Consider the following 25,807-nt stretch of genomic DNA (forward strand, 5'->3'; position numbering starts at 1 on the left):
GACTTAAGGCATGATAGATGTAAATACTAAAAAGGGCATGTGCCCACTTATGGTTTGAGAATTACATGAAATGATATGGCACGATGAAGAAAGGTAATAATAGATATAATTTTAGGGTGTTTAACTATAGATCATAGATGATCCTCTTAACAAGTGATAGTCGCGTTATCATAAAATATTATGTCTTTAAAAATTAATGTGTACATAACAAATTTTAATTATATACATTTTTGTGATAAGATGAGAATATTGCATTATTCATATTTTGAGAATACTTATTGGTTTTTTCATTTTTTACATTGAACAAATCATTTAAACCATTTTAGCGTTCAAAGTAAAATGAAGATATGAAGATTGGATCCCTTGACATTCTTAAAGGGAGAGGAACTAAATGTTGAATTCATAACTGGTTGAAATTTCAAGTCACATCAATTATCAAGTGCCATGTATTCATATAAGAAATTAAAAATTAGAAAGAAAAAAATCATTAAAAAGATAGAAAAAAACCTAATTGCCTTGGTCGAGCCAATAATACCTAGGTTGTCACCTAGATGCAACCTAAGCAGTTTTCAAGTGGCACGATCCAATCACACCAACAATATGAGATACTTTGTCATTGGTGTTAGAGTATATTTAACTGATCACATGAAATTACGTCAGTTTGTAAATTTATTTTAATAAAAAAATTTTGTAGCTGTAATACTTCTTTTAAATTAATACATTTTCCAAATTGATATTTTATGGCTCAAACCGAATATTCCACAGTGGAGAGGGGCTTCTGCTATGGTCACGTCCAATGAGAGTTGTTACGCTGGTCACTCCCGCTTTCTCTTTTTATTTAGAAAAAAAAATATAGTTCCCGAACACTTGAAATAGTAACATTTTAACATGATATTAACGATAGAATGGGCTTAATTTAATCAAAATCGAAAATATAGAGAGAGAAAAGTTCAAAATCTGGTTTGGCCTCAGGTTTGCTCCTCAATGGTCACCAGTTCGAGTCTCCTTAAGGCCACTAGAGGTTTATTTGGTCATTAACTTCAGAGCTCTATGAGATTAGTCGAAGTGTGCGCAAGCTGGCTCGGACACCCACAGTTATTAAAAAAAAAAATCAAAATTCAAAATTAAGGTATACTAAACTCCGAAAAATTACAATGACTGTTCTTTTAGTATTTAACCCAATAAACATTCCACAATTTTGTTTTAAAAAATTTCCTATTTGTTGGAATATAGAAGATGGGCCTGCAGGCTGCGGCAACTCGGGCTGGGCTAGGCCGAGTTCCTCCCATCCTAGGCCTGTGTCCACCCCTACGAGGTTCCAGGCTTCCAGCTCCCAATTGAGGAGGTGCTGCATAAACTATAAAGACATCAGGTGGGCGTGCCGTTGGAAGATGGTGCAGATTGCGATGATTACCCATGTTCACATCCATCCTCCTCTCCCTCCCAGCCCACCACCACCAGTTTATTTCTCGTATAGGACTCTCAAATTCAAAACAGCAGCAGCAACAATTGCGAAAACGAGGAAAACGGAAGCAGCGACGCATGGTGCTATCACTCCTCCTGCTTCCGTTTCTGGGTCGTTTAATCAAGCAGCTGATGGGCAATTAGTACCCGAAAGCGAAGCGAAGAAGACAGGCAAGAAGAGGGTGTTCTTCTTGGACGTTAATCCTCTCTGCTATGCGGGAAGCACGCCTAACTTACGTTCTTTTGGTCGTTGGGTCTCTCTTTTCTTCTCTCAAGTCAGCCTTAGCGACCCTGTCATTGCCGTAAGCTCTTCTCTTTAATGTCTAAGCCTGTTATTATTTGTATCTCCTCTACCGTGCACACACTCATACACAGATACAGATGGCAATTTACATATACTTTGTACTTGGACCGTGGTACATATGTTCGCAGCGTGCACACCTACATACGCACATAGACAGAATGCATTTCTGCTGGAACATTTTAGTTGTGTGCTTCAATTTTTTGATGGCACAACGAAGGTATTAATCTTATTTTGCAAATGTTCATCTGCCTCTAGGTGGCGCCAATATTAACTGTATTTTAATTGCTGAAAAAGGAAGTAACATCTTAGATCATGTCAAATTTTACTTCAATGATCTTCCAATTATGATCACAGTTAACTGTATAATTGTGATTAAAATAGAGCTCAAGATTCGAGTCTGTTTCTCATTATTTCAGGATCCTTACTATTTCCACTGCATCCCGTGTGTCACTTTTTGCAAACCTGTAATTCCTTCTGTTTTTGAAGTGAAAAGTTGGCAGCTCCTTCATCTATATCATGTAGGAGACCAAGAACATAAGACTACAAGTAAAGAGAATAAGAATATCCTTATTTAATGAAACTGATAAACGCATCCTAATTCCCTATCAAGAATTCGGATGCTTTTATCAGATTCATTAAATAAGGATGAGCTATAAAGAACTTATCTTATCCTATCAAGGACAATGGATTTGCTTTATAGTGCCTGTCACTTATTGGAATCAAATATGTGCTAGCATATGTATATAGGGTTCTAGTTCATTCACTCACTAAGTGTTAGATAATAGTGATGCTGCTGAATTGTCAATGTCAAGTTTTGTTTCCCTGTTTTCTTTTGTAGGTCGTGACAGTTGAGTGTATCTCACAGTAGATATGTTGGTATTGAAGCTGGTATCCTGATTGTCAGCACTTAACTGTTGCCTGATGTATTTGTGGAATATTGTTATGTTTGTATTATGTACAAGATTTAGAATTCGAATTCTTTCTCTTCTATGTTCTTGACCTTGTCATTAAGAAATACCTATAAAAAATATTCTTGATCTTGTCTGTCACTCTAAAGTTAGATGTTAGGATACTGTGGTTGTTCTCAGAAATGAAGATGAATTCTGACCCAAAAGATAGAAAAGACTGTAGGCTTATTTATGTTTATACTTGATAAAATATGTGGTTCAGGTTCTCGATGGGGAAGGGGGCAGTGAGCATCGCAGACAGCTATTGCCTTCATATAAAGCACACAGGAAGAAATTCGTAAGACAATTTCCAGCTTCACAAAGATTTTCAAGGGGCCATGTTGGAAGGTCGCATGGAATCATCGCTGATGTACTTGGAAAATGCAATGTTCCAGTGGGTGAATCTTCTTTATGACTATTTTTTCATGCTTTGTAAATTTTATGAATATGCTTGATAGTCTAATATATCTACTTATAAAAAAAAAAAAAAAGATAGTCTAATATATCTGAAGTAACTTTTTGTAAGGAATGTTCGCCTATTATGCTTCAATAACTTCAAAAGGAATGTTCTTCTAAACAATTTCTAATTGATAACATCTGCTGTCTTTGTTGTCTGTACAGGTTTTAGATAGACCCCGTTTGCAGATAGCTAAATAAACTTGAAAATTTGTAGTTTGTGAAACTCCTAATTGAAACCATCTTTTGAAATTAGTAATTGGAGTGAGGATCATTTACAAGTGCAAGAAAGACCACAAAATATGGCACTCAAATCTTACAATGATTCTGACTGCATATAGTTCTTGAATCTTATTGGCATAGGAAGCCTTGGTAAATGCTATAGATTATAAAAGGTGGTGGCAGCTGTGTGATGGTTTAAAGAAAATTGGTTTCTTCCTTGCTGGAGGTCCCTCAGCAAATAAAGGAATTTAAAATGGTTCTTGGGAGATTAATTTTTTTGACAGGTAAACGATTATATTATATTAATGAGAATAGGTTTAGCCCAGGTACACAGGGGGTATACAAGAGTTAAGCCTATCTAAGAAGAAGGGAGGGAGGCAAGAAAATCATGAAAATCTAGGCCATTAAAATCTACAGCATTGGCCTAGAGAAACAAAGTTCTAACAAAAGGCCCGGTCATTGTGTTCTTGCCAAATGCACCAAAGAATACAAATAGGAATTATCTTCCACACAACTGAGATTTGTGGAACACCGGCCATACTTGACCAACATGCTAGAAGTTCGACCATTGTTGCAAGCATATCCCAGGCTAATTCTACCCTTCTGAATGCATCGATCCATAACGCTCTAGCAATCTCACAGTGTAGTAGAAGATGGTCCACTGTCTCACCTCTTTGTTTACACATGCAGCACCATTTAACTACTATCACCCCCCGTCTCCGTAGATTATTCATTGTCAAGATCTTTCCTAGAGATGCTGTCCATGCAAAGAATGCCACCCGAGAAGGGGCCTTGTTTCTCCAAATTCTTCTCCATGGGAAGTGATTATTCTGCGTTTGTGTGAGGGCCTTATAGAATGAATGAACTGAACATATACATTTGCTGGCCGGTTTCCTCCATAACGCATCAACTCGTTGTGTGCTCGGACTCTTGGAGTATAAGAGTTGGAAGAAGTTCACCCTAATGAAGTTCACATTCCACTAAAATACATCACCATCCATTTCCATTAGGTCCGCCACTAAAGCTTCTTTCTAACGCACGAGTGTGAACATTGTAGGGAATGAGTGTTTGAGAGCACTATCTCCACACCATATATCGTGCCAGAATTTAATTCTTGTGCCATCTCCAATCACGATTCTGGTATGACGGACAAATACTTCCCACCCTCGTCTGATGTGCTTCCACATAACCACACCATAAACACCCCCCCCCCCCCCCCCCCCCCCCCCCCCCCCCCCCCCCAAAAAAAAAACATACCTCCATATTTATAGTCTATTACCAACTTCCATAAAACTTCTTGTTCTGTATTATATCACCATAACCATTTCCCAAGTAAGGCCCTGTTAAACACCCTCATATTTTTAATTCCCAAACCGCCATATGAGATTGGGGAGCATCTCTTATCCCCCTTGACCAAGTGGAATTGAATTCATCCCCAAGTCCACTCCAAAAGAAATCACGCTGCATTTTCTCAATACGTGTCGCCACACTTGTCGGAATTGGAAACAATGATACGAAGTATGTAAGTAGATTAGAAAGAGTACTTTTGATTAGAGTAATCATTCCACCCTTCGAGAGATACAATCTCTTCCATCATGCTAATTTTCGTTCTATTTTCTCAATTACTGCATTCCAAATAGTTTTAGCCCTGGAAGCGGCCCCAAGGGAAGGCCAAGATAGTTCATAGGGAGAGAGGAGACCTTACAACCAAGGATGTCAGCCAACATCCGGATATTACAAATGTTGCCAATTGGAACCAACTCTGACTTGGATAAATTCACTAACAATCCCGATACCGCCTCAAAGCAAAGTATGAGTGCCCTTAATGCTTGGATCTGGTTTAGATTTGCCCCGCAGAAAATAAGGATGTCATCTGCAAACAACAAATGATAGATGTGAAAAGTACCTCGATGTATATTACCAACCGAAAATCCCGCCAAAAACCCCTTGTTAACCAGCGCTGAAATCATTTTGCTACATGCCTCCATCACTATGACAAAGAGAAGTGGGGATAAGAGGTCTCCTTGTCTTAGACCTCGAGAGTTGTTAAAAAAACCCACTAGGCAACCATTCACTAAAACTGAAAACCGTGCCGTTGATATGCATCAGCTAATCCATGTGCACTATCTCTCCCCCAAAACCACATCTCCCGAGCAAATACAACAAGAAATTCCAATTGACATGATCATAAGTTTTCTCCATGTCCAACTTACACAAGAGACCCAAATTGCTAGATTTTAATTTATTGTCTAAGCATTCATTAGCAATGAGTACTGAGTCCAAGATATGTCTTTCCTGTACAAAGGCATTTTGAGGTTTTGTAATGATCCGCCCCAACACTCCTCCTAATCTATTTGCAAGCACCTTTGAAATAATCTTATACACCCGATTCACAAGGCTAATTGGCCGGTAATCCCGAACCTCCGATGCCCCCACCTTTTTGGGAATAAGTGCAATAAAAGTGGCATTGAGGCTTTTTTCAGATTTTCCAACCGAAAAAAATTCATGAAATACCTTCATTAAGTCCTCCTTCACCACTTCCGAACAAGATTGGAAGAAGCCCATAGAAAATCCATCTGGACCTGGTGCTTGTCTTTTACCATCTTTCTCACTACTTCATGGACCTTGGCCTCCTCAAATGGCCTCTCTAGCCAAGTAGCATTCTGCTGCTCAATGGACTCAAAAGCTAGCCCGTCAATCTTTGGCCTCCACTCCATAGGCTTGGTAAGCAATTGCTCAAAATAACTAGTGACATGTTCTTGGATCTTAGGGATATTCGTGGAAACAACACTGCCAATATTCATCATCTCAATGACATTAGTTCTCCTGTGAGAATTTTCCATTCTATGAAAAAATTTCATGCTACGGTCTCTTTCTTTCAGCCACAACGCTCGAGATTTTTGCTGCCAAGAGATCTCCTCCAATAGGGTAACCTTGTCTAGCTCTGAAATTAGTTCTGTCCGTCGAGCAAATTCCTCCAATGAAAGGCCCCGCTCCTCTTGCAACCTTTCTAGTTGATGGAGCTCCTCCAATAGTGACTTCTTGCGGTTGCTTACATCTCCAAAGGACTTCGCATTCCAAAGTTTTAATTTTTTTTAAAGCTTTTAATTTACCTGCAAGAATGAAACTAGGGGTACCTTGGATTTGATAGGAGGACCACCATTGCCTTACCTGTTCCACAAAGCCTTATATTTTTAACCACATATTTTCAAACTTAAAGTATCTCCTCCCTCCTTGTATACCCTCGCAATCCAACAAAATAGGGAAATGGTTAGAACATAGGCGAGGCAATCTTTTTTGTCATACTTCTGGGTAATGTATTTCCCACTTCAGGGAGACTAAAAATCTGTCCAATCTAGACCACGTTTGGTTATTGGACCATGTAAGTGTGCCACCCATAAGAGGAATGTCCACCAATCCCAACTCAAAAATACAATCCGACAAACTCAACATTGTTAGCCGCAACCTGCTATCTCCCGATCTCTCACTTGGGAATCTGACAACATTAAAGTCCCATCCTATAATCCAAGGAATGTCCCACCAGCTATGCAACCGAACTAGCTCTTCCCATAAAAACTGTCTACTGCTGTCCACGGTTGGCCCATATCTTCCAACAAAAGCCCATCTAAAACAATCCTCCGCATTTTGAAAAGAACAAGCCATTGTGTATTTTCCGATATACTCCTCCATTTTGTCCACCACTCTCCTATCCCACATAACTAGTACTCCCTCAGACGCCCCAATTGAAGCAAGAAAGACCTAGTCAACATACGGACAACTCCACAAACTTCTAATACTGTCCCTTGGAATATTTTCCATCTTGGTTTCCTGCAAACACACAATATCCGCCTTCTACTCTCGAAGCAAATTTTTTATCCGCAGGCGCTTATGAAAAAATTAAGCCCTCGGACGTTCCAGGAAATAATCTTAGGCTTCATATAGACAATGCCAACCCCTTCCCTTTTGACCTTTCTCTACTTGAACTGCCCTCATAATTAATAGACCAAGTCAACGCTGTTTTTTCGACGATTTCTTGATCTGAATATTTCCTTCTTCAATGGCAGTTAACAAATCCATAAATTGTTCTTCAAAGCCATCACATTCAATTCCCACACAGCTCTGGATTTCTTTCACCTTTTCCATGACCTAGTCCGAAACAATGTGCTGGCATAGAGGTAAAGCCTGCGGCGACATAGGCTCCCCGTCCATCTCAGCCCCTTCCCTTGATGCCCACGGTGATGACAACAATAGCCCTGTCGCCTCCTCAGCAAAAAAGGACCTGCATTCCCACTCAGAAGATTCATGCATAAGGTCTGGAGGTTCACACATAAGGTTTGCATTCCCATCGATGCCCCAGATACCCCCACCTAGTGCAAGCTCCAGTTCCTTTTCCTTTATGCTACCGACAGATCTGTTGCAAACATACCCACCGGAAGGGATGCCGTTGGAAGCGCCACCCCCCTATAACAGAACTTCCCGTCGGTCCCGTCTGTGGACACCAGGCCTAGAAACTGACGGCCGACGGCGAGGGGTGTTGAAAAATCATGTTTGGTGTCGGGATTATCCTCTCTGTCGACGACTCTACCATCGGATCTCTTGTTTGTGGAAGGAAAGAGTAAGATTCCACTATATCGAAAATAAGGTTACAGGCCCCTCTTTATATAGATGATAATGCTCATCTATTTTAGGGATATTTACAGCTAATCTAGAAAGGAAATCAGAACTACCTAAAACTGAAAGCTATAAAAAAGGAAACTTTTATCTACAGATTTGGTAACAGACTACCAAATCTCCTAAAATCATGGGATAAGAAAAACTGATCTGTTAGCTGTAGATCTCCTAGATATTAGCCCCTAATATTGCTAACAGATCCTTAAACATAAATCTCTCTATAATTCTACACTCCCCCTCAAGCTAGGCGGTAAATATTAATTAACCCCAGCTTGGAACTCAGATCATCAAACACCTTTCTCGATAGAGCCTTGGTAAGGATGTCTACTGTCTGAAGACATGTAGGCACGTACAACATCTTGATTATTCCTTCCTCTATCTTCTCCTTTATAAAATGTCGATCAATTTCCACATGTTTTCTATCATGGTGAATTGGATTTTTGGCAATGTTGATTGCTGATTGATTATCACAGAATATTTTCATAGGTTCTTCATCTGAAATTTTTAATTCCTTTAGCACCCTTTTTAACCAAATTCCCTCACAAATACCGTGTGCCATTGCCCGGAATTCAGCTTCTGCACTGCTTCTTGACACCACTGACTGCTTCTTACTTCTCCAAGTGACCAAATTTCCCTACACAAAAGTGCAATATCCTGAAGTTGATCTTCGGTCTTGTACTGATCCTGCCCAATCTGCATCGCTGAACACTTCAATATCTCTTCTTTGGTTCTTCTCAAAAAATAATCCTCTACCTGGTGTTAGTTTCAGGTATCTCAGGTTTCTATACACAGCTTCCATGTGTTCTTCATTTGGATTGTTCATGAACTGACTTACCATGCTAACAGCAAATCCAATGTCTGGTCGTGTGTGAGATAGGTATATTAGTTTACCTACTAATCTTTGGTATCTTCCTTTGTCCACGGGTGCACAATTTTCCTTAGCTCCTAGTTTGATAGTTGGATCCATAGGAGTATCTACCGGCTTACACCCGAGCATTCCAGTCTCTTTTAAGAGATCTAGGACATATTTTCTCTGTGAGACAGAGATTCCCTTTCTTGACCTTGCAATCTCCATACCTAGGAAATATTTAAGATTCCCAAGGTCTTTGATTTCAAATTCTGCAGCTAGTAAACTTTTGATGGTGCAGATTTCCTCTTCATAGTCTCCTGTTAGGATTATGTCATCCACATACACTATGAGGACAGCAAGTTTTCCTGCAGAAGAGTGTTTAACAAATAGTGTATGGTCCGTCTGACATTGAGAGTAGCCATGCTTCTTCACTACCTTTGTGAATCTTTCAAACCAATCTCTTGGAGATTGCTTGAGCCCATATAGAGATCTCCTAAGTTTACAAACCTTGTTGCATGTAGTTTGTGTCTCAAATCTGGGGGGATCCGGTACCAACTACAGTGGGAGCTGGTGCAGGCAAGGATTGACTGAACATTTTTTGCAAGATCTCTATCTGTTCCTTGCTGAAGGGAGTTGGTTCGGGTGGAGGTTGTTCATCCATGGAAGCAAGGTTGCCTCGTCCTTCTTTATCATTGGCAAACCGGGAAGGCCTCCAATCTGCTGGTTTGCCATGAATCTTCCAGCAATTGTCCTTGGTGTGACCAAGACGCCCTTTCTTTGGTCTGTGATCGTTGTTGTTGTTGGATGGATTCCCTCTCACCACAAGTGCTGAACTCTCAGGATTTGTCACAGAATCTTGAGATCCCATCATGATCTTCTTTCGACTTTCCTCTCTCCGAACTTCTGAAAAAGCTTCTCGGATATTTGGTAGTGGTTTGGATCCTAAAATTCTTCCTCGTACTGCATCAAGGTTCTTATTTAATCCAATCAAAAATTTGTATATTCTTTTCCGTTCAATTATTTGTCTATACCTGATTCCATCATTCGGACAGCTCCAATTGTGCTCCTCGAATAAGTCTAGTTGCTGCCAATACCGATTGAGAGTGTTGAAGTATTGAGTCACTGTAAATTCTCCTTGGCGGAAGTCATGAAGAACACTTTCCACCTCGAATAATTCTGATGTATTCTCATTGTTAGAATATATTTCCTTGGCAGCATCCCAAATCTCCTTTGCTGTTCCATAGAGAAGAAAGTTTTCTCCAATGTCATTTGTCATGGAATTAATGAGCCATGACATGACCATATTATTCTCGGCATTCCAGACTTTGAACTTTTCATCCGTCTTGTTTGGTTTGGCAGCATCTTCGGTGAGATAATCATCTTTGCCCTTTCCGCATATGAACGTCATTACGGAATGGGACCATTGGAGATAGTTGTTCCCATTCAGTTTGTGTCCTGTAATGGGCATGAGATTACTATCATTGTTGGAAGCCATGGCTTCCTAATTGGAGGTGATTTAGGAAACGGTAGCTCTTGAATCACGTTTCCCGTATTTGGTCATATGAGGGAATTAGGGTTCAGAGATGGCTCTGATACCATCTTGTTTGTAGAAGGAAAGAGTAAGATTCCACTATATCGAAAATAAGGTTATAGGCCCCTCTTTATATAGATGATAATGCTCATCTATTTTAGGGATATTTACAGCTAATCTAGAAAGGAAATCAGAACTACCTAAAACTGAAAGCTATAAAACAGGAAACTTATATCTACAGATTTGGTAACAGACTACCAAATCTCCTAAAATCATGGGATAAGAAAAACTGATCTGTTAGCTGTAGATCTCCTAGATATTAGCCCCTAATATTGCTAACAGATCCTTAAACATAAATCTCTCTATAATTCTACAGGATCCTCCCTCTCCTTCACCGCTGGTGGTTCCACTACATGTGGCAAGACCACCCAAGTCATCACTGGTGACGGTGGCTGGAACCCACTAGACAATGGGCCTGCGTCACTCGGCTTCTGTCTCCTCCAAACAGGGCCCTCCTGTTGTTTGGTCTTAAACCGTCCCATGGGTTGAGGCCCAACACTTGGGCCCGAGCCTATTCTTGCCTTCCCTTTGTTTAAGTATACAGGATGTGGCCCACTGGTATTTGCCTTCCCGTTTGTGTCTACCCATTATGTTTTCTTTAATCAATCCACAGCCCAGGCCCAGGCCCAATTCCTCCCCTTTATTCTCCTCAACGCACCGTATAAGCTAGTCTATTTTTTCTTGCAATTCACCCATCTGTTTCTTCATATCCGTCAGAGCATGATGCACCATTTTCTCTTGCAGGCCGACATCACACCTGCCATCACCATCAGGTCTCTGTAGACCTACTGAACCGGCAGCACTACCTGCTTTTTTTGACCTACAACTCCTCTTAGGTTGGCCAATGTGTCAAACCTTGCACCCAACCTGACATGGTCACGGGACTGCTTCGATACCTGCAGTTGTTGGAGGACCTCCCTGTATGAACGAGTATGAGGTTGGTTCAAAACCACCGTTGTCACTGGTGGTGGCAGACGAGTAGGTCCACCTTCTTTTCCAGCCTCCCACATTACCTCCGCCAACTTCCTCCATCCCTTGCTGTCCTTATCCTCTGGTATGAAAATGAAGTTTTGTCGACCACCACCTCCATACTCCACCAGCGCCATGTAATAGCTTCAGGAGTTAGAACACCGCTGCATCATGAAACTCCTATCTCCTTCCCAATGTACGTATAGAACTCCTTTCTTCCAACCTTCAGATAGTCCTCCAAAGTCTTGGTGAACCAGAGTGCCGTGGCTAACCCCAAGCTCATGCCTTTCTCAACTCTCCAGCTCTTCTTAGTAAGATGCACATATCTACCATCCCTTATCACCTCAAACACCTTTGATTCGATTACTATTACTTTTGAAGGAACCATTTTCCTTCCTATTCAAGCAAATCTCACAACTCCTTTCTGCAAATTCTAGCATTCATGGCGAATATTATTGGCTTCAGATATCTTCCCCTTCTTGCAGTACCCATGTAGTAAAGTACCATAAGTTAGAAAGATATAAAGGAGCAAGATAGGCACAAAACCTAGGATAGATATTATAGGGTAGATGTGACGACTAGGATATATCAGTGACCGACACATCTACCCTAGTCATAATATTATAGGGTCTGCACTCCATTGTCCAATATGGTGCTGGAAGCTTGGATAGATATTATAGGGGGTTTGAGTTGAGTTATTATATATATCAATGACCGATACGTTGATGGGATGTGTATTAGGAAAACATGATGGTACGACATTAGAATAGAAGTAAGCCTTAAAGAGCATTGCTTCTGAGCTGGACCCTGATGGACATACCTTCGGAACTTTTGGAGGAGGAAAAACAGGAACAGAAAGAGGCAGCACATAGCAAAAATGTAAAGGAGTTGATACAGCATATCAACTTTTTATATTTTCAACAATATGAGCTTCTACGAACCAAAAGATTAAGTTTTGGCATCAAGATAAACCAAAGAAAGTGAAAATCAGTCACCTGTTTAAGGGCTGAATGAAGAGGGATGTGAACAGTAACAGTGCCTAGCATTGTTATTTTGGATGGGAGAATGGGTTGAGTTTGTCAGGTATTAAGCCTATGTTTGGATGCAGGTGAAAGTCATCTGCAGTAGAGTAGAATTCAACTACATTAAAAAAAAATTTCTTAATTTCTTCCCAAACATACAAAACTACTCATCTCAATTTATTTCATCTTTTCATTAAGATATATTATTTTAATACAAATAAAAATTAATTTAAAATTAAAAAAAAAAGAACATAAAAAATCAGGGCTGCTTGATCTGACCCCAATTTTTAGAAAGTTTTTTAATAAGTAATTTAAATAATAAATATTATAAAAAATTATAAAATTTATTATTTATATAGATTTTAAAGGTGGGACCCACATTTACACAAAAACCTATAGAACTTTCATCTCTTCTTAATTTCTTCACTATTAATTAGAAACTTCCCAGCATTTTACATCCAAACAAACCCTAAAATCACTTATAAAGCCCGGTTTCACCTAGTAAGTACTCAATTTGGGGTTTAGCATCTATTACTACCTTTATGACTTACGCACCCTATGTGAGTTATTCCTTTTCCCAATGTGGGATTTGTGTGTTTAAGTGGACCAGAAAAGCTTGAATATTATCTCATATATTGTTAGATTTCTTTCTTAGGAAAAAGACAGATATCAAATTTTTTATGGATATATGTTTTTTTTATAAGAAGAAATTTTATTAGAAACAAATGTATAGGCGAGGCTCATGTACACAATTTTATGGATATATGTTGTTTGTATTTTTAATGTTATGAACATAATCATGCAGGTCATAAAAATTAAAGGCCATGAAGCAGATGATGTTGTAGCTACACTTGCTGGACAAGTTCTACAAAAAGGCTATCGGGTGGTAATTGCTTCTCCTGATAAAGACTTTAAGCAATTGATTTCAGAAGATGTTCAAATTGTTATGCCTTTACACGAGTTAGACCGATGGTCCTTTTACACCATAAAGCACTACATTGCTCAGTATGATTGTGAGCCACGCTGTGATTTGAGCCTTAGTAAGTATCAGGTGCAATTCATGTGAAGATTATATTATCCATTATCTACTGAAGTCCTCTGTTTGGTGTTATTTTTATAGACATTGAAATGTTTTCTCCCAACAAATTTGTACAATTGATCATTCCATTTTAGGCAGATTGATGTATGTCATCCTCGAGAGTATTCTTTGCTTATATATTCTTGTTTAGTGTGGCTTTACCTCTTTTGAAAGATGTTATGTTGCTTATGGTGTTCTCTGGTTTTGTTTGAAAATTTGTTATTTCTGTTCACCAAGGATCGTCTAGAGATGGTAATGGAGATAGCAGTCAATTGTGAGAACATCTGCAAGATGATTATTTGGACAATGGTCATGCAGCAATATCTCACAGAGCATTTCTTTTATATGCTCCCAACAATGAGGTCAATGGTAAAGAGAAAGACTCACCTATGAGTAGATTTACATTTTGCTGTTAAAGAATAAGTTGGATTCTCTTTTGGATGGTTCATTGTAGCTTCCTAGAAGTTTCATTGAAAAGGTGACTCATCAAGGGCTAAAGCCATGGTCTTAAGGACTACTTGTGATTTCCTAGGAAAGCCCTACAGCAGCCTTTATGGGCTATTACTTTGCTGCAGGGGCCGAGACACAATTTTATGAAACTAACAAGTGAAACTGAACCTCCTACACATTTAATTAAATGAATCATGCATGTATCATATAAATATTCTCGTTAAACAGCTTTTTCAAACCAAATCTTGCAAGGAAATAGCTTTGCTGACTATGGACAGCATTTATTGAAATTCAAACAAACGATAAAAAGTATTTCTTCTAATTACAATCTGTTGTAGGATAATCTTCATGAACCACAAACAAGCCTAATCAAGTTCATACCTAGGGCCTTTTAGCCATTTACTTGGGGAAAATCGTGTGTCCACGTGTTATGATCCCGAGTTTTGGCATGAAAAACAATGACGACTAGGGTAGAGGTGGAAAAAGATATGAAGTTTAGAGTTCTAGGTGATTGCTTCAAAAGACTTGCATTAAATTCAGTTTGTAGGTTGCACAATGGAGTGCAGACCCTAGGAACCCTTTTGGACTTGAAAGATGTGCCATTGAGATGTCAAGTTAGTGGGAAAAACATAGGGTTAGAGTACTTTTTTCACTACTAGAATGAACTCAGGGATTATTTCATTCAAAAGTGAAGAAACCTTGAATTTATTTCCCATGCAGTGGCTATGTATTAATTTCTTTATGAATTGTAGTATTAGAGATTGGATCCTGCACTGATTTTTATGACAGAAACCATTCAAGATAGATATAGAAATACATTAGAGGGTCATTAGATATCTAAACTTTGTGGGCCACCGAAATCGCCGATCTGACACTCTTGGGCCACCGAGTTGCAGTTGGGCTCCGTTTTACCGATAAACCACGCAGATCCTTCTTCTTCAGCCGTGTTCCTCTCGTTTTCCACTGTTCTTTAGATCTGCCTCAAATCTGCACCAAAGGCTTGTGCTCGTATATTTTGCATAAAAATTTGAGAGGAATGAAGCTTGGGAAGCCCCTGCATTTGAAATCGAAGGTTTGATATTAATATGGGTCAGTTGGTGCGCTTTTGGGTGGAATCGAAGGTTTTTGAGATTTTACCAGAAGCATGGAGATCCTCATTAAAAATTGTGGAGACGAGCATAAGGATTTGGAGGTTTGTAGCTATGGGTTGTAGTGGTATAGGGTGGCTGGTGGCTATGGTGGAAGCAGTGTTACAGGCAGGGAGAAATTTAGAATTCACAAAACATTTGCTTGAAGGAAACAGAGCCTTTGTGGCTCAATGATGCTCCAACGTGCATGGTAGGTATCTAACTGCTACCGAATATGGTGGAGGAGGTTGCGGAGTGATGTAGTCATTCCTGAAGGGTATGAAGGACTGGGTTGGGAGAAGTATGCTGTTGAATTATGCAAAGCCACTGCTATGTTTTTCTCCACTCATGTTGATGGGTCAAGGAAGGAAAGCCAGAAGAGGACATCTGGTCATGAGAACATCAACTTGGAGTTGAAACAAAAAGACCCAAGCACAACCACGGTGGTGAGGCGATCATATGTGGCAGCTCTAAAGACGAGTCATGCTTCAGTGACTCAGTTTGATATTAGGGCCAAGAAGGGGAACTGTGAAAGTGGTGTGCAGATTACGCAAGCTCAGAACCAACAAAAGGAGTACGATTCCTCTAGAAAAGAGAAGTATGGTAGTATGGCTGAAAAAGAGATGCACAATACATTAAAGGAGATGGAAACCTGGCTTGTCGAGTTGAAGGCAGCGATCGCTTTCTTGTCTACGAAAATAGACTTGCTTTCAGTTGGAGGCAACATGGTTGTAAGAAACAAGCCCAAGATAGGCCCGAATCCTTTAAAATCAGATAAAGGAAAGTAGAAAATCAGTTTCAGCCCAGTCCCTATAACTAGATCCAGGAGAGTGTGGCGGGTCAAAAGGAAAACCGGGTCATTCAAAGTGGGCTCTACATCGGGTATCGGCATAGAGACATCTGTAATGGAATGCCCTTCGCCACGGGTGACACAGGAAAGGCCGATAGTCGGTGGTACACCTTTGGTTAGTGTTCTCCCCAAAGAAACTATGGATCACATGTCGAAGTTGAAGGAAAATGGTGTAACGCCGAGGTCAGAGGGAGATGTAGGGTCCTTCAAAGTTGCACAGAAAGGGTCACCGGAGGTGAAGGAACTTGATGTATTGTCGAGGTTAATGAGATACAACAGTATGTGGGGATTACATGTGGAGGATTTGACGACCAATTCATAGCACTACTCACTGCAATTGAGGCAGGTCACTCACTTGAAAGAAAATTAAGATTTAAGAAGAGTAGGGAGTTAAAGCGTCTTACTTGGACAATCAACGACGCAAAGCGAGGTAGTACTAGTCAAGGGAGGACTAGAGGGAGGGCATAAAGCCTTCCTCCGTCCTCGTAGGATCATTTGGGTGGAGCATTCGTTGTGTGGGAAACAAGGGGTTGGGGTAGTTACAGTGACTTGTTTTGCTTTGGGGAGGTGTGTTTTGTCCCAATAGGGCTTGGTGTATATTGGATAGGTTTCTAATTTCTCCCTCTTGGGCGATGTTTATTACGGGCTCCCTATTATGGGCTAGGTGCTCTCTCTTGTATACACCCAGTGTACTTGGTTACTCCTATTGATATTAATATATTTTTACTTGTATATATAAAAAAAAAAAAAAGATATCTAAACTTGAATTTTGATGAAAAGAATTGAGAAAACTTGAGGAAAACTCACCTAAATTACCAAAGGGAGGCCAATAGATTGGATTTATTTTATGAAATGCTTTTTGAGTTTTAGGAGCTGAACGAGGGCAGTATCAAGGGAGAATTATGGCTAAGTTGAAGTAATGGGATTTAGGGTCCCATAGAAACAGTTTGGGTTTTCTTGGGCTACATTATGGCTACGTTTGGGTAGTGAGATGATATCAGATGATCTGTGAAAAGTGATGAAAAAGTAATGATAAAATATTGAATAGTAGTGAATAGTAGTAAAAAATAAGAAAAAGTAATGATAAAATATTGAGTAGTAGTGCACTACCCAAACACAGCCTAAGGCTGACAAAAACTGGGTTTGTAGTGCTTCTAGGAAGCTCCTTTTGTCTGTTTCCAATTGAGGCAACCCGTGACTTCCTAAGTTAGTTGTAGGTCATGTTAGCCTTGATTTAGAAATTTTTGATGGTCCTACATTTTGAGAATGAATCAGATTCCTATATTAGGCAGTTTTTTTCCTACTTCTATACCAATGTTCAGAAAGACTTTTACTTTCCATATATATGACAAATCAGTTACTTATAATATATATATATATATATATATATATATATGACAAATACATTGATAGGTAATACATTGATTAACACCTTAAAACAGTCCAAGAGCAGCTGGAATTAAAAAGTTTGATTTTTTATTTATTTATTTATTTTTTTTATGTTATGCAATTTATTTTTTTTTAAATTTTTTGATAGGTAAAATAAGATTTTATTGATCAAGTAAATAGGCAAAGGCCAAGTACAAAAGAAGTATACATGGATATGTTATGCAAGATTTTATTGAAAGCTCAAGGGGGCTCAATCCAAGTACACATGAAGTATATAAAGGATACACCCAACTACAAGAAGACAAAAAATAGCAAAAACCCTAAAAGTCTTATATGCTGGAAACTTGGGCACTCAGGTACGAGTATGACACATACCAGAAAATAGGAACCCTAATTTCAAAAACTCCAAATTGTAGGCACTCGGGTATGATACAATAACCTAGAGTTTGGAATTCTTCTAGTGTGTATTGAAGTAAAGTATTATAGAAACAAGGAAAAACATTAGGAAGATTAGATTCGTACCTTTTTTTTCCTCTTTCTAAACTGTCTTCGCTATTTGAATTGCACCTAATAAGAATAGAGATCGAATATACCACTCGCATAATCGAATAAGACCGATCACACTTGCGATTATTTGAAACTGCTGGTAAAATGTGTTTTTATCTTCTCTTTATCATCTAACTAGAGCTACTTCTGCTAGGATGCATTGTGGGTGATGAGGTTGATGGAGTTCCTGGGATCCAACATATGGCTCCTGGATTTGGTCGAAAGACTGCCCTAAAGCTTTTAAAAAAGCATGGTTCATTGGAAAATTTATTAAATGCTGCTGCAGTGAGAACTGTGGGTAAACAGTATGCACAAGAAGCCCTTACAAAGTATGCTGATTACCTGCGAAGGAATTACGAGGTTCTTGCCCTTAAGAGGTAACATGGTTTGTTTTTTTGTATCTTTCCCTCGCCTTTTTCTTGTGAGAAATTTTGTTTCCTGGAGGCTTTACAATAGAAAATGCTTCAATTATGGTCCCTTTGTTCCCTTTGCTTCCTCCTAAATCATCATTAGTATCTCATTACCTGAATCACTCTTTTATGCAGGGACATTGATATTCAACTTAAGGAGGAGTGGTTAGTTGAGAGAGAAACACACAATGATTTGACCATTCTATCTAATTTCTTCAAATTGTTTGGAAGAAACTCTGAAGCTCACTCATCAAACTGGATCTAATTTTTCAGATGGTTAAGATCCAACTGGTAATCGCTTTCATCTTTTCAAAGGATGAGCTAAGACTTCTTTTGGGGATTGAATTGAATGCTTTTGGATCATTTTGAGTCTCGTGGAGGTCCCATTTTTGCATTAAGTTTATGCTATAAAACTTTTAAGGAATCAAAATGGATGGCTGCTAAAGTTATCATGGGGGTCTCCTGTGTCAATATTGGTCTGAATACCTCTTCCATTAGGTTTCTTTCATTATTTATAGGAAAGAGTTACAACTTGCTAGATATTTCTTCTATTGGTTTCTCTGTGACACGTTAAGTATCTATACACGTTAAATCTATTTATAGTTAGCTTAATTCTCTGCTATACAATCTAAATATAGAAAGACCTAAATATAAAAAGATCTAAATTATATACATAACATCCCCCCTCAAATTGATGCTGATGGATCAGAAAGCATCAATTTGTCAACCAAGAACTGATGTTGGTGCCGAGAAAGAGTTTTAGTGAATATGTCTGCAGTTTGACGTTTAGTGGAAATGTGAGGGAGAGTAATCACATGTTTGTCAAAGGATTCACGTATGGAATGACAATCGACTTCAATATGTTTCGTACGCTCATGGAAGACAGGATTAGCGGTGATCTGAATAGCACTGGTATTATCAGCATGAAGAGGAGTGGGATGCATTTGAGGAAAACCAAGTTCACCTAATAACCCACGAAGCCATGTGATCTCAGAGCATGCGGAAGACATAGCACGATACTCAGACTCAGTAGAGGACTTGGAAACTCTATCTTGCTTCTTACTCTTCCAAGAAATGAGTGCATTACCTAAGAACATGCACCAGCCGGTAATGGAGCGACGAGTATCCGCACATCCGGCCCAATCAACATCACTATACCCCACCAACTGTAAGGAAGATTCTTTATGAAAGAACAACCCCCGTGTAGAGGTGCCTTTTAGATATCGGAGAATGCGGTGGGCAGCAGCTAAATGAAGATGTCGGGGAGCCTGCATAAATTGACTGGCTTGCTGCACAGCAAAAGAAATGTCAGGATGAGTAATCGTCAAGTAGTTCAAACTCCCAACAAGCTGCCGATACAAGGATGGATCTAATAGAAGCTCTCCTTCTTCCTGACGAAGCTTAAGATTTACCTCCAATGGAGTAAAAATAGAGTTACCCGATTGGAGACCACCCAATGAAATAACGTCTTGTGTGTATTTGTGCTGGTGTAACAACGTACCAGTTGGAGTAAGCTGCACCTCAAGGCCAAGAAAGTATTGCAGGGGACCAAGATCTTTCATGTGAAAGGAGGCCTTGAGATGCTGTTGTAATTGCTTAATTAACTTAGTATCTGAGCCAGTAATCACAATGTCATCGACATATACGAAAAGCAATACAATTCCTGCAGAAGTCTTGCGAAGAAAAAGAGAGGAATCAAATTGACTTTGAGTAAAATGAAAAGCAAGCAGGTTAGAGCGAAATTTGTCAAACCATGCACGTGGAGCCTGTTTCAGTCCATACAAGGATCGACGTAGCTGACAAACCTCTGAGGAAGGTGTAGCAAACATGCCGGGAGGTGGGGACATATAGATTTCTTCCTTCAAATCCCCATGTAGAAAAACATTCTTCACATCCATCTGCCGAAGAGACCACCCTTGCGAAGCAGCAAGTGCCGAGATAGTCCGCACAGTAGTCATTTTGGCAACAGGTGCAAATGTCTCGTCATAATCAATATCATACTCCTGTCGGTTCCTAAAAATCACGAGACGGGCCTTATATCTATCTAGTGAGCCATCAGCTCGAAACTTGACTGAGTACACCCATTTACAACCAATAGGTTTGACATCAGAAGGACAAATTACAAGGTCCCAAGTGTGATTGTCTTGAAGAGCTTGGATTTCCTCTTGCATAGCCTGCTGCCAACACGCTTGGATGGATGCCTGGGTGTAAGAGTGAGGAACAGAAATTGTGTCGAGAGTGGCAGTAAGCGAGATGTGAGGAAAATCATACCTATCCGGTGGATGTGTAACCCGGGTGGAGTGTCGAGGTATAGGAACCGCAGAATCAGATGATGGATCAGTGTCTGGAAGGGGCGTTGAAGAAGGGGGAAGACGTCTACGATACACCATACCTGGTTGAAAACGCTTAATAGAAGAAGACATTATCAAAAGCGGGAAGAAGAGTAATAGGAGGATCAGAAATAACCTGAGACAAAAACAAATATTGATTTTCAAAGAAAATCACATTCCGTGAGATTCGGGATTTATTTGCATGAGCATCATAACAAACAAATCCTTTCTGAGTAGGACTGTATCCCATAAAGGCACATGTGACAGACTGTGCAGCAAGCTTGTGACGCTCAACAGGTGGCAGATGAACAAAACAAACACACCCAAAGGTATGAAAGGATTGATACTCAGGAGATAGGCCAAATAGTCGAAAATAGGGAGAATTATAATCTAGAGTAGCAGTAGGCAAACGATTGATCAAATAGACAGCAGTAGATAAAGCTTCTACCCAGAACTTAGAAGGTACAGAAGAGTCAATTAACAAAGTACGGACGACATCTAAGAGATGAAGATTCTTACGCTCAGCGACTCCATTTTGTTGAGGAGTATAAGGACAAGAACGCCGGGAAATAATCCCCTTTTGCTGAAGAAAAGTTTGAAAAGAATGAGACATGTACTCCCCCCCTGAGTTGGAGCGTACAGTTTTGATACAAGTACTGAATTGTGTCTCAACAAGCGCAACAAATTTTTGAAAGACAGAAAATACGTCAGCTTTAGAATAGAGAAAATATATCTAGGTGAATCGACTATAATCATCATTAAACGTCACAAAATAATGATACTGACCATGAGAAATAACAGGACTCACACCCCAAACGTCAGTATGCACGATCTCAAAACAGTTAGAAGCACGACTACCATGCATGGGAAAAGGTAAAGTTTTACTCTTACCAAGACGACAAGTAGCACAATCAAAAGATACAGGAGAAGAAGAAAAGGAATTTTTATTGCCCAAAACACCATGTTTCATAAGATGAGTCAAGACAACAGAATTAGGATGACCTAATTTCTTATGCCAGACTTCATTAGTATTGGCAGTAGCCGTACAAGCAAGAGAAACAACATTAGGAATAGAAAACTGTAAGGGAAATAAATGTCCTATTTTAGCCCCCTTCGCGATCACCATCCCTGACACCTGATCCTGCACAAGACAACCACCACGAGAAAAGTGAACATCACAATTATCATCTACCAATTGTCCAACAAAAATCAAATTGGTAGACAATCCAGGAGAGACAAAAACATTGCGAAATGAAGAGCCCAAATTAGCAACAACAGTAATAGGAAGAGTAATGCCATCAGCAATCTGAATATTTTGCGTGCCTCTATACTTACGAACACTATGGAGACCCGTCGTATTACCAGTCATATGATTAGAAGCGTCCGAATCAACAATCCAAGAAGTTGAGTTAGTACCTGTACCTTGCAGGCCTAAGGCTGTAAAAGCAGATACAATCATCTGTTGGACCATTGCTGGTGTGAGAACAGATGAATCAGAGCTTACAGTAGGCGGCGCAGAAGATGAAGAAGAAGTCTGTACAGCAGCCTGAAAAGCTTGGGATTGGCTATTCTGAGGCCGTACTCGACAATCTTTGATGAGATGGCCCTCTTTCTTGCAGTAGTTGCAAACTTTCTTAGTACAGTTGCGAGCGATATGACCAAATTCCTTGCAACTGAAACATTGCAACTTGTTCCTCCCTCTTCCTTGTGTTGCATAGGCTACATTCACAGTCTCAGAAAAGACATTCTCAGAAGTCATACCTATTTGAGTGGATAACCGCTGTTCTTCACGCAACAAATCTCCCAAACAAATATCCAAAGAAGGAACCGGACTACGGTTCAGCAAACCAGCTCGAACGGACTCAAATTCAGGTCGAAGCTTCATTAAAAACTGATCGCGTTGACTCTCAGCGTGAACTGCTTGAAGAGCCGCGAGTCCTGTAGTGGGAGCCTTAGCATGAACAATGGCAGAATACTCGCACCAAATGTTAATAAAACCAGAATAAAATTGTGCGATAGGTAAATTGCCTTGACTATAATTACTAATTTCCAATTCTAATTGGAACTTCCGAGCACTATGATCTTGGTGGTAAATGCGGTGAAGATAATCCCACATAGTCTGAGCCGTAGTAAAATATCGAAGATTGGTCACAAGGTAAGACTCAATCGTCCGCAATAGCCAAGAGATTACCTTGGCATCCTAGACCTCCCATTGAGCAAATTCTTTTTCATCAGTGGGAATTTTAACAGAATTATCAATATGATTTGATAATTCTTTTCCTTTCAAAAATATCTTAAATTGAAATTCCCACATAGAAAAATTCTTTCTAGTAAAGCGAACAATAGTATTTTCAATAGACATGATGAAAAGCACTTATATGCTCAAGTAGTCAATCAAATAAGCGGCAAGCCTAACTTAAATTAGGACCAAAATAAGCCAAAACTGATAAAGGCCCCAAAGTCACGGTAATAAGTCTACTCCCAAAATAAAAAAGGCCCACCCAAACAACTGAAATTCCCACGTATAGAAAGCAGAAAATTTCACTTAGAAAATTTCCCAACCCAAAGTCACGAAATAAGGAACCGAAGGAAAGTAAATACTCACCCAGAAACTTTCGATACTCACCAAAGGAGACACTCGCACGTCGTCAGCCACCAGAAACTACCCAGAAACTGCCGATAAGCACTGCCCAGAACCGGATCACGGCAAACCACCACACAGAAGAAGCCGACGGCCACTTAGCTACCCACGGAAACTGCCGACCACCTCACAGCCACCCACAGATGCTGTCAACCACCACAGAAAGTGCCGACTGGCACAGAAACAACACTTGTAACTCCCAACAAGTGCCGACAGCCACAAAGAGGCACAGCCACCACGAAAAACCACTGAGAGAAGTGGCCCGCACCGAAGGATTGAGTCTGACAGCCACCAAAAACTCAAACCACAAGGTTTGACTCCACAGAAGTCGTCGAGACCCACTAAGAGCAAGAAAGAACTTGCTGAATCAGAAAAAAAATATTCTCCCAAGAATAGCAAAAGAAATTCGCACCCTGCGATTAAGACCAACGCGACGGAAATCAGAGTGGCTCTGATACCATGTCAATATTGATCTAAATACCTCTTCCATTAGGTTTCTTTCATTATTTATAGGAAAGAGTTACAACTTGCTAGATATTTCTTCTACTGATTTCTCTGTGACACGTTAAGTATCTATACACGTTAAGTCTATTTATAGTTAGCTTAATTCTTGCTATACAATCTAAATATAGAAGGACCTAAATATAGAAAGACCTAAATTATATACATAACATCCTGTACTCTGTAAATCTCTTTGAATAGCATGCAAGAAACTCTAAATGGCTCCTGTGCAAACCATTTTATGGGGTTGAATACAGCACTTTAAGGCTAATCTGCTCGAATCAAATGCCCAAAACACTAAAATACATGGATAAAAGTCATGCATGAAAATGACAAGTTAACATAGTCACACAGCTTTCATATCTCACCTTTTATGTACACATTTCTATCCTCCAGGATGTTCATTAAAACCTTGAGCATTAGCTTTTGAAAAAAAAAAAAAAAAAAAAAAAAACTTTTCACAAAAAAGAGACCTGATCCATAAACTTCAAGAACATATTACAAGAAATTTATGAAATATAGTAAAAGATCTTTAAAAAAGGAGCCAAGTTTAACTGTCAAGAAATTTACCTATATAAAAAAAAAAAAGTTTAACTAAAAGATCTTTATTGTTTCTGCTCAAATATTATCTATGAAATATAGTAATCTTAGTCTAGTATAAATATTTTTGAGTAATGTAATTCATCTCTTAAAATTTATTGTGAGTTGGCTGGAATAACAAGGCACTGTTGCCTATATTATATGAAATGGAAAGAAGTGATGGTATGTAGCACTTTCGAATTAACAATTTTTGTCTGCGTCTTGTTGATAATCATGTGTTGCTGTACATGTTTCACCGTGAGTGTCCTACTTTATTTACTTAAAAGGGCGTAAATAAAAATACAAAAAAAAGTTGAACACTTAGTTTTCTTTTGAGAATTATTCGAATTTATTATTTCTCTGATATTTAATGTTGATGGTATCTTGTTTTGTTTACAAGATACCTAACACTGTTCAATCTTACTAAAGTATACTCCCTATGACTTGTACGACTATATACCTGTCCCACAAAGCGCATTGGGAAATACATGTAATCGCTATGAACTTGGGTCTACAAGTTGGGACTTGTCTTATTTGATGGTTTGTATCTAACTGGAATTTAACATTACACCATTTGTTTGATGGTTACTATTAGGTTATGTCTACGTTGTGAAAGCAATTTCATATCTGTTTATTTGATCAATTGGCTTAGATAGTCACGTAAATTGAGAACTTTACACATCAACAAGCAAGTCATGGTTTCTTATGTTATGTTGAAAATTTCATTTAGAATATAGGAAAGAAGACACCGAGAGAGAGAGAGAGAGAGAGGGGGGGGGGGGGGGGTGTTGCATGATTAGTAGTATTATAAAACTTATGTAGAGTAACTATTTTGTCATTCAGTCTGATGGTATCCAGATGAAAAATTATCGATAACCAAGAGCTTGAGGGACCTGTAACTGGCAATTTAAAGTTCACTGCCATGTTCTAGCAGGAGTAGTTCAAACTGAAGAGGTGAAACGTGTTAATGAAATTTGATGTCCCACATGGAGATTCCGCTGTGAGGTGTGGCTACACTTGTTTACTAATGCTCTCTCTCTCTCTCTCTCTCTCTCTCTCTCTCCCCCCATCTGGGCCCCACCTCCAAGTGGTAAGCAATTGGTTTCTTATGTGTTGATATATTTTATTTTCTTCACAGGATTCTTAATATACAAAGGGGAAGGAAGAAGCTGCTGGGCATGGTGGTTTGCAAGTGTGGTCACTCTTTACTTTTGGAAGAAAGAAAAGAACTTAGATAGGCTGAGTGACTCCTCCAATTTCTGACAATTCTAGACTGTTGGAAATCAAGAACTGTGAATTTCATGAATATGTTAATGCAGTAATACCTGCAGATGCAGTATTCAATGTATATATTAAACTTGGAACTTTTTCCAAATATGTATGGGTGGACAATAGCTCCATATGTTGCTT

At 39.3% G+C, this 25,807-nt stretch overlaps 1 protein-coding gene across 3 annotated transcripts; it reads left to right on the forward strand.

Annotated features, from left to right (window-relative positions):
- The first annotated feature begins 1,227 nt into the window (after positions 1-1,227).
- On the forward strand, positions 1,228-25,807 carry LOC121244657 (5'-3' exonuclease). 3 transcript variants are annotated; one of them, XR_005936468.1, is made up of 7 exons: positions 1,228-1,766; positions 2,939-3,109; positions 13,302-13,536; positions 18,091-18,313; positions 18,482-18,637; positions 25,241-25,402; positions 25,536-25,807. XR_005936468.1 is itself a non-coding variant. In XM_041142821.1 (6 exons), the coding sequence occupies exons 1-5, from the start codon at positions 1,392-1,394 to the stop codon at positions 18,609-18,611; spliced, it is 1,134 nt and encodes a 377-aa protein (XP_040998755.1). In that variant the 5' UTR covers positions 1,228-1,391; the 3' UTR covers positions 18,612-18,637; positions 25,536-25,807. The 3 variants fall into 3 exon arrangements, 1 of the variants encoding a protein (XP_040998755.1); XR_005936469.1 differs by having other exon boundaries at positions 25,332-25,402; XM_041142821.1 differs by lacking the exon at positions 25,241-25,402.

This window comes from Juglans microcarpa x Juglans regia, chromosome 8S (assembly GCF_004785595.1).
Source record: "Juglans microcarpa x Juglans regia isolate MS1-56 chromosome 8S, Jm3101_v1.0, whole genome shotgun sequence".
Lineage (NCBI taxonomy): Eukaryota > Viridiplantae > Streptophyta > Magnoliopsida > Fagales > Juglandaceae > Juglans > Juglans microcarpa x Juglans regia.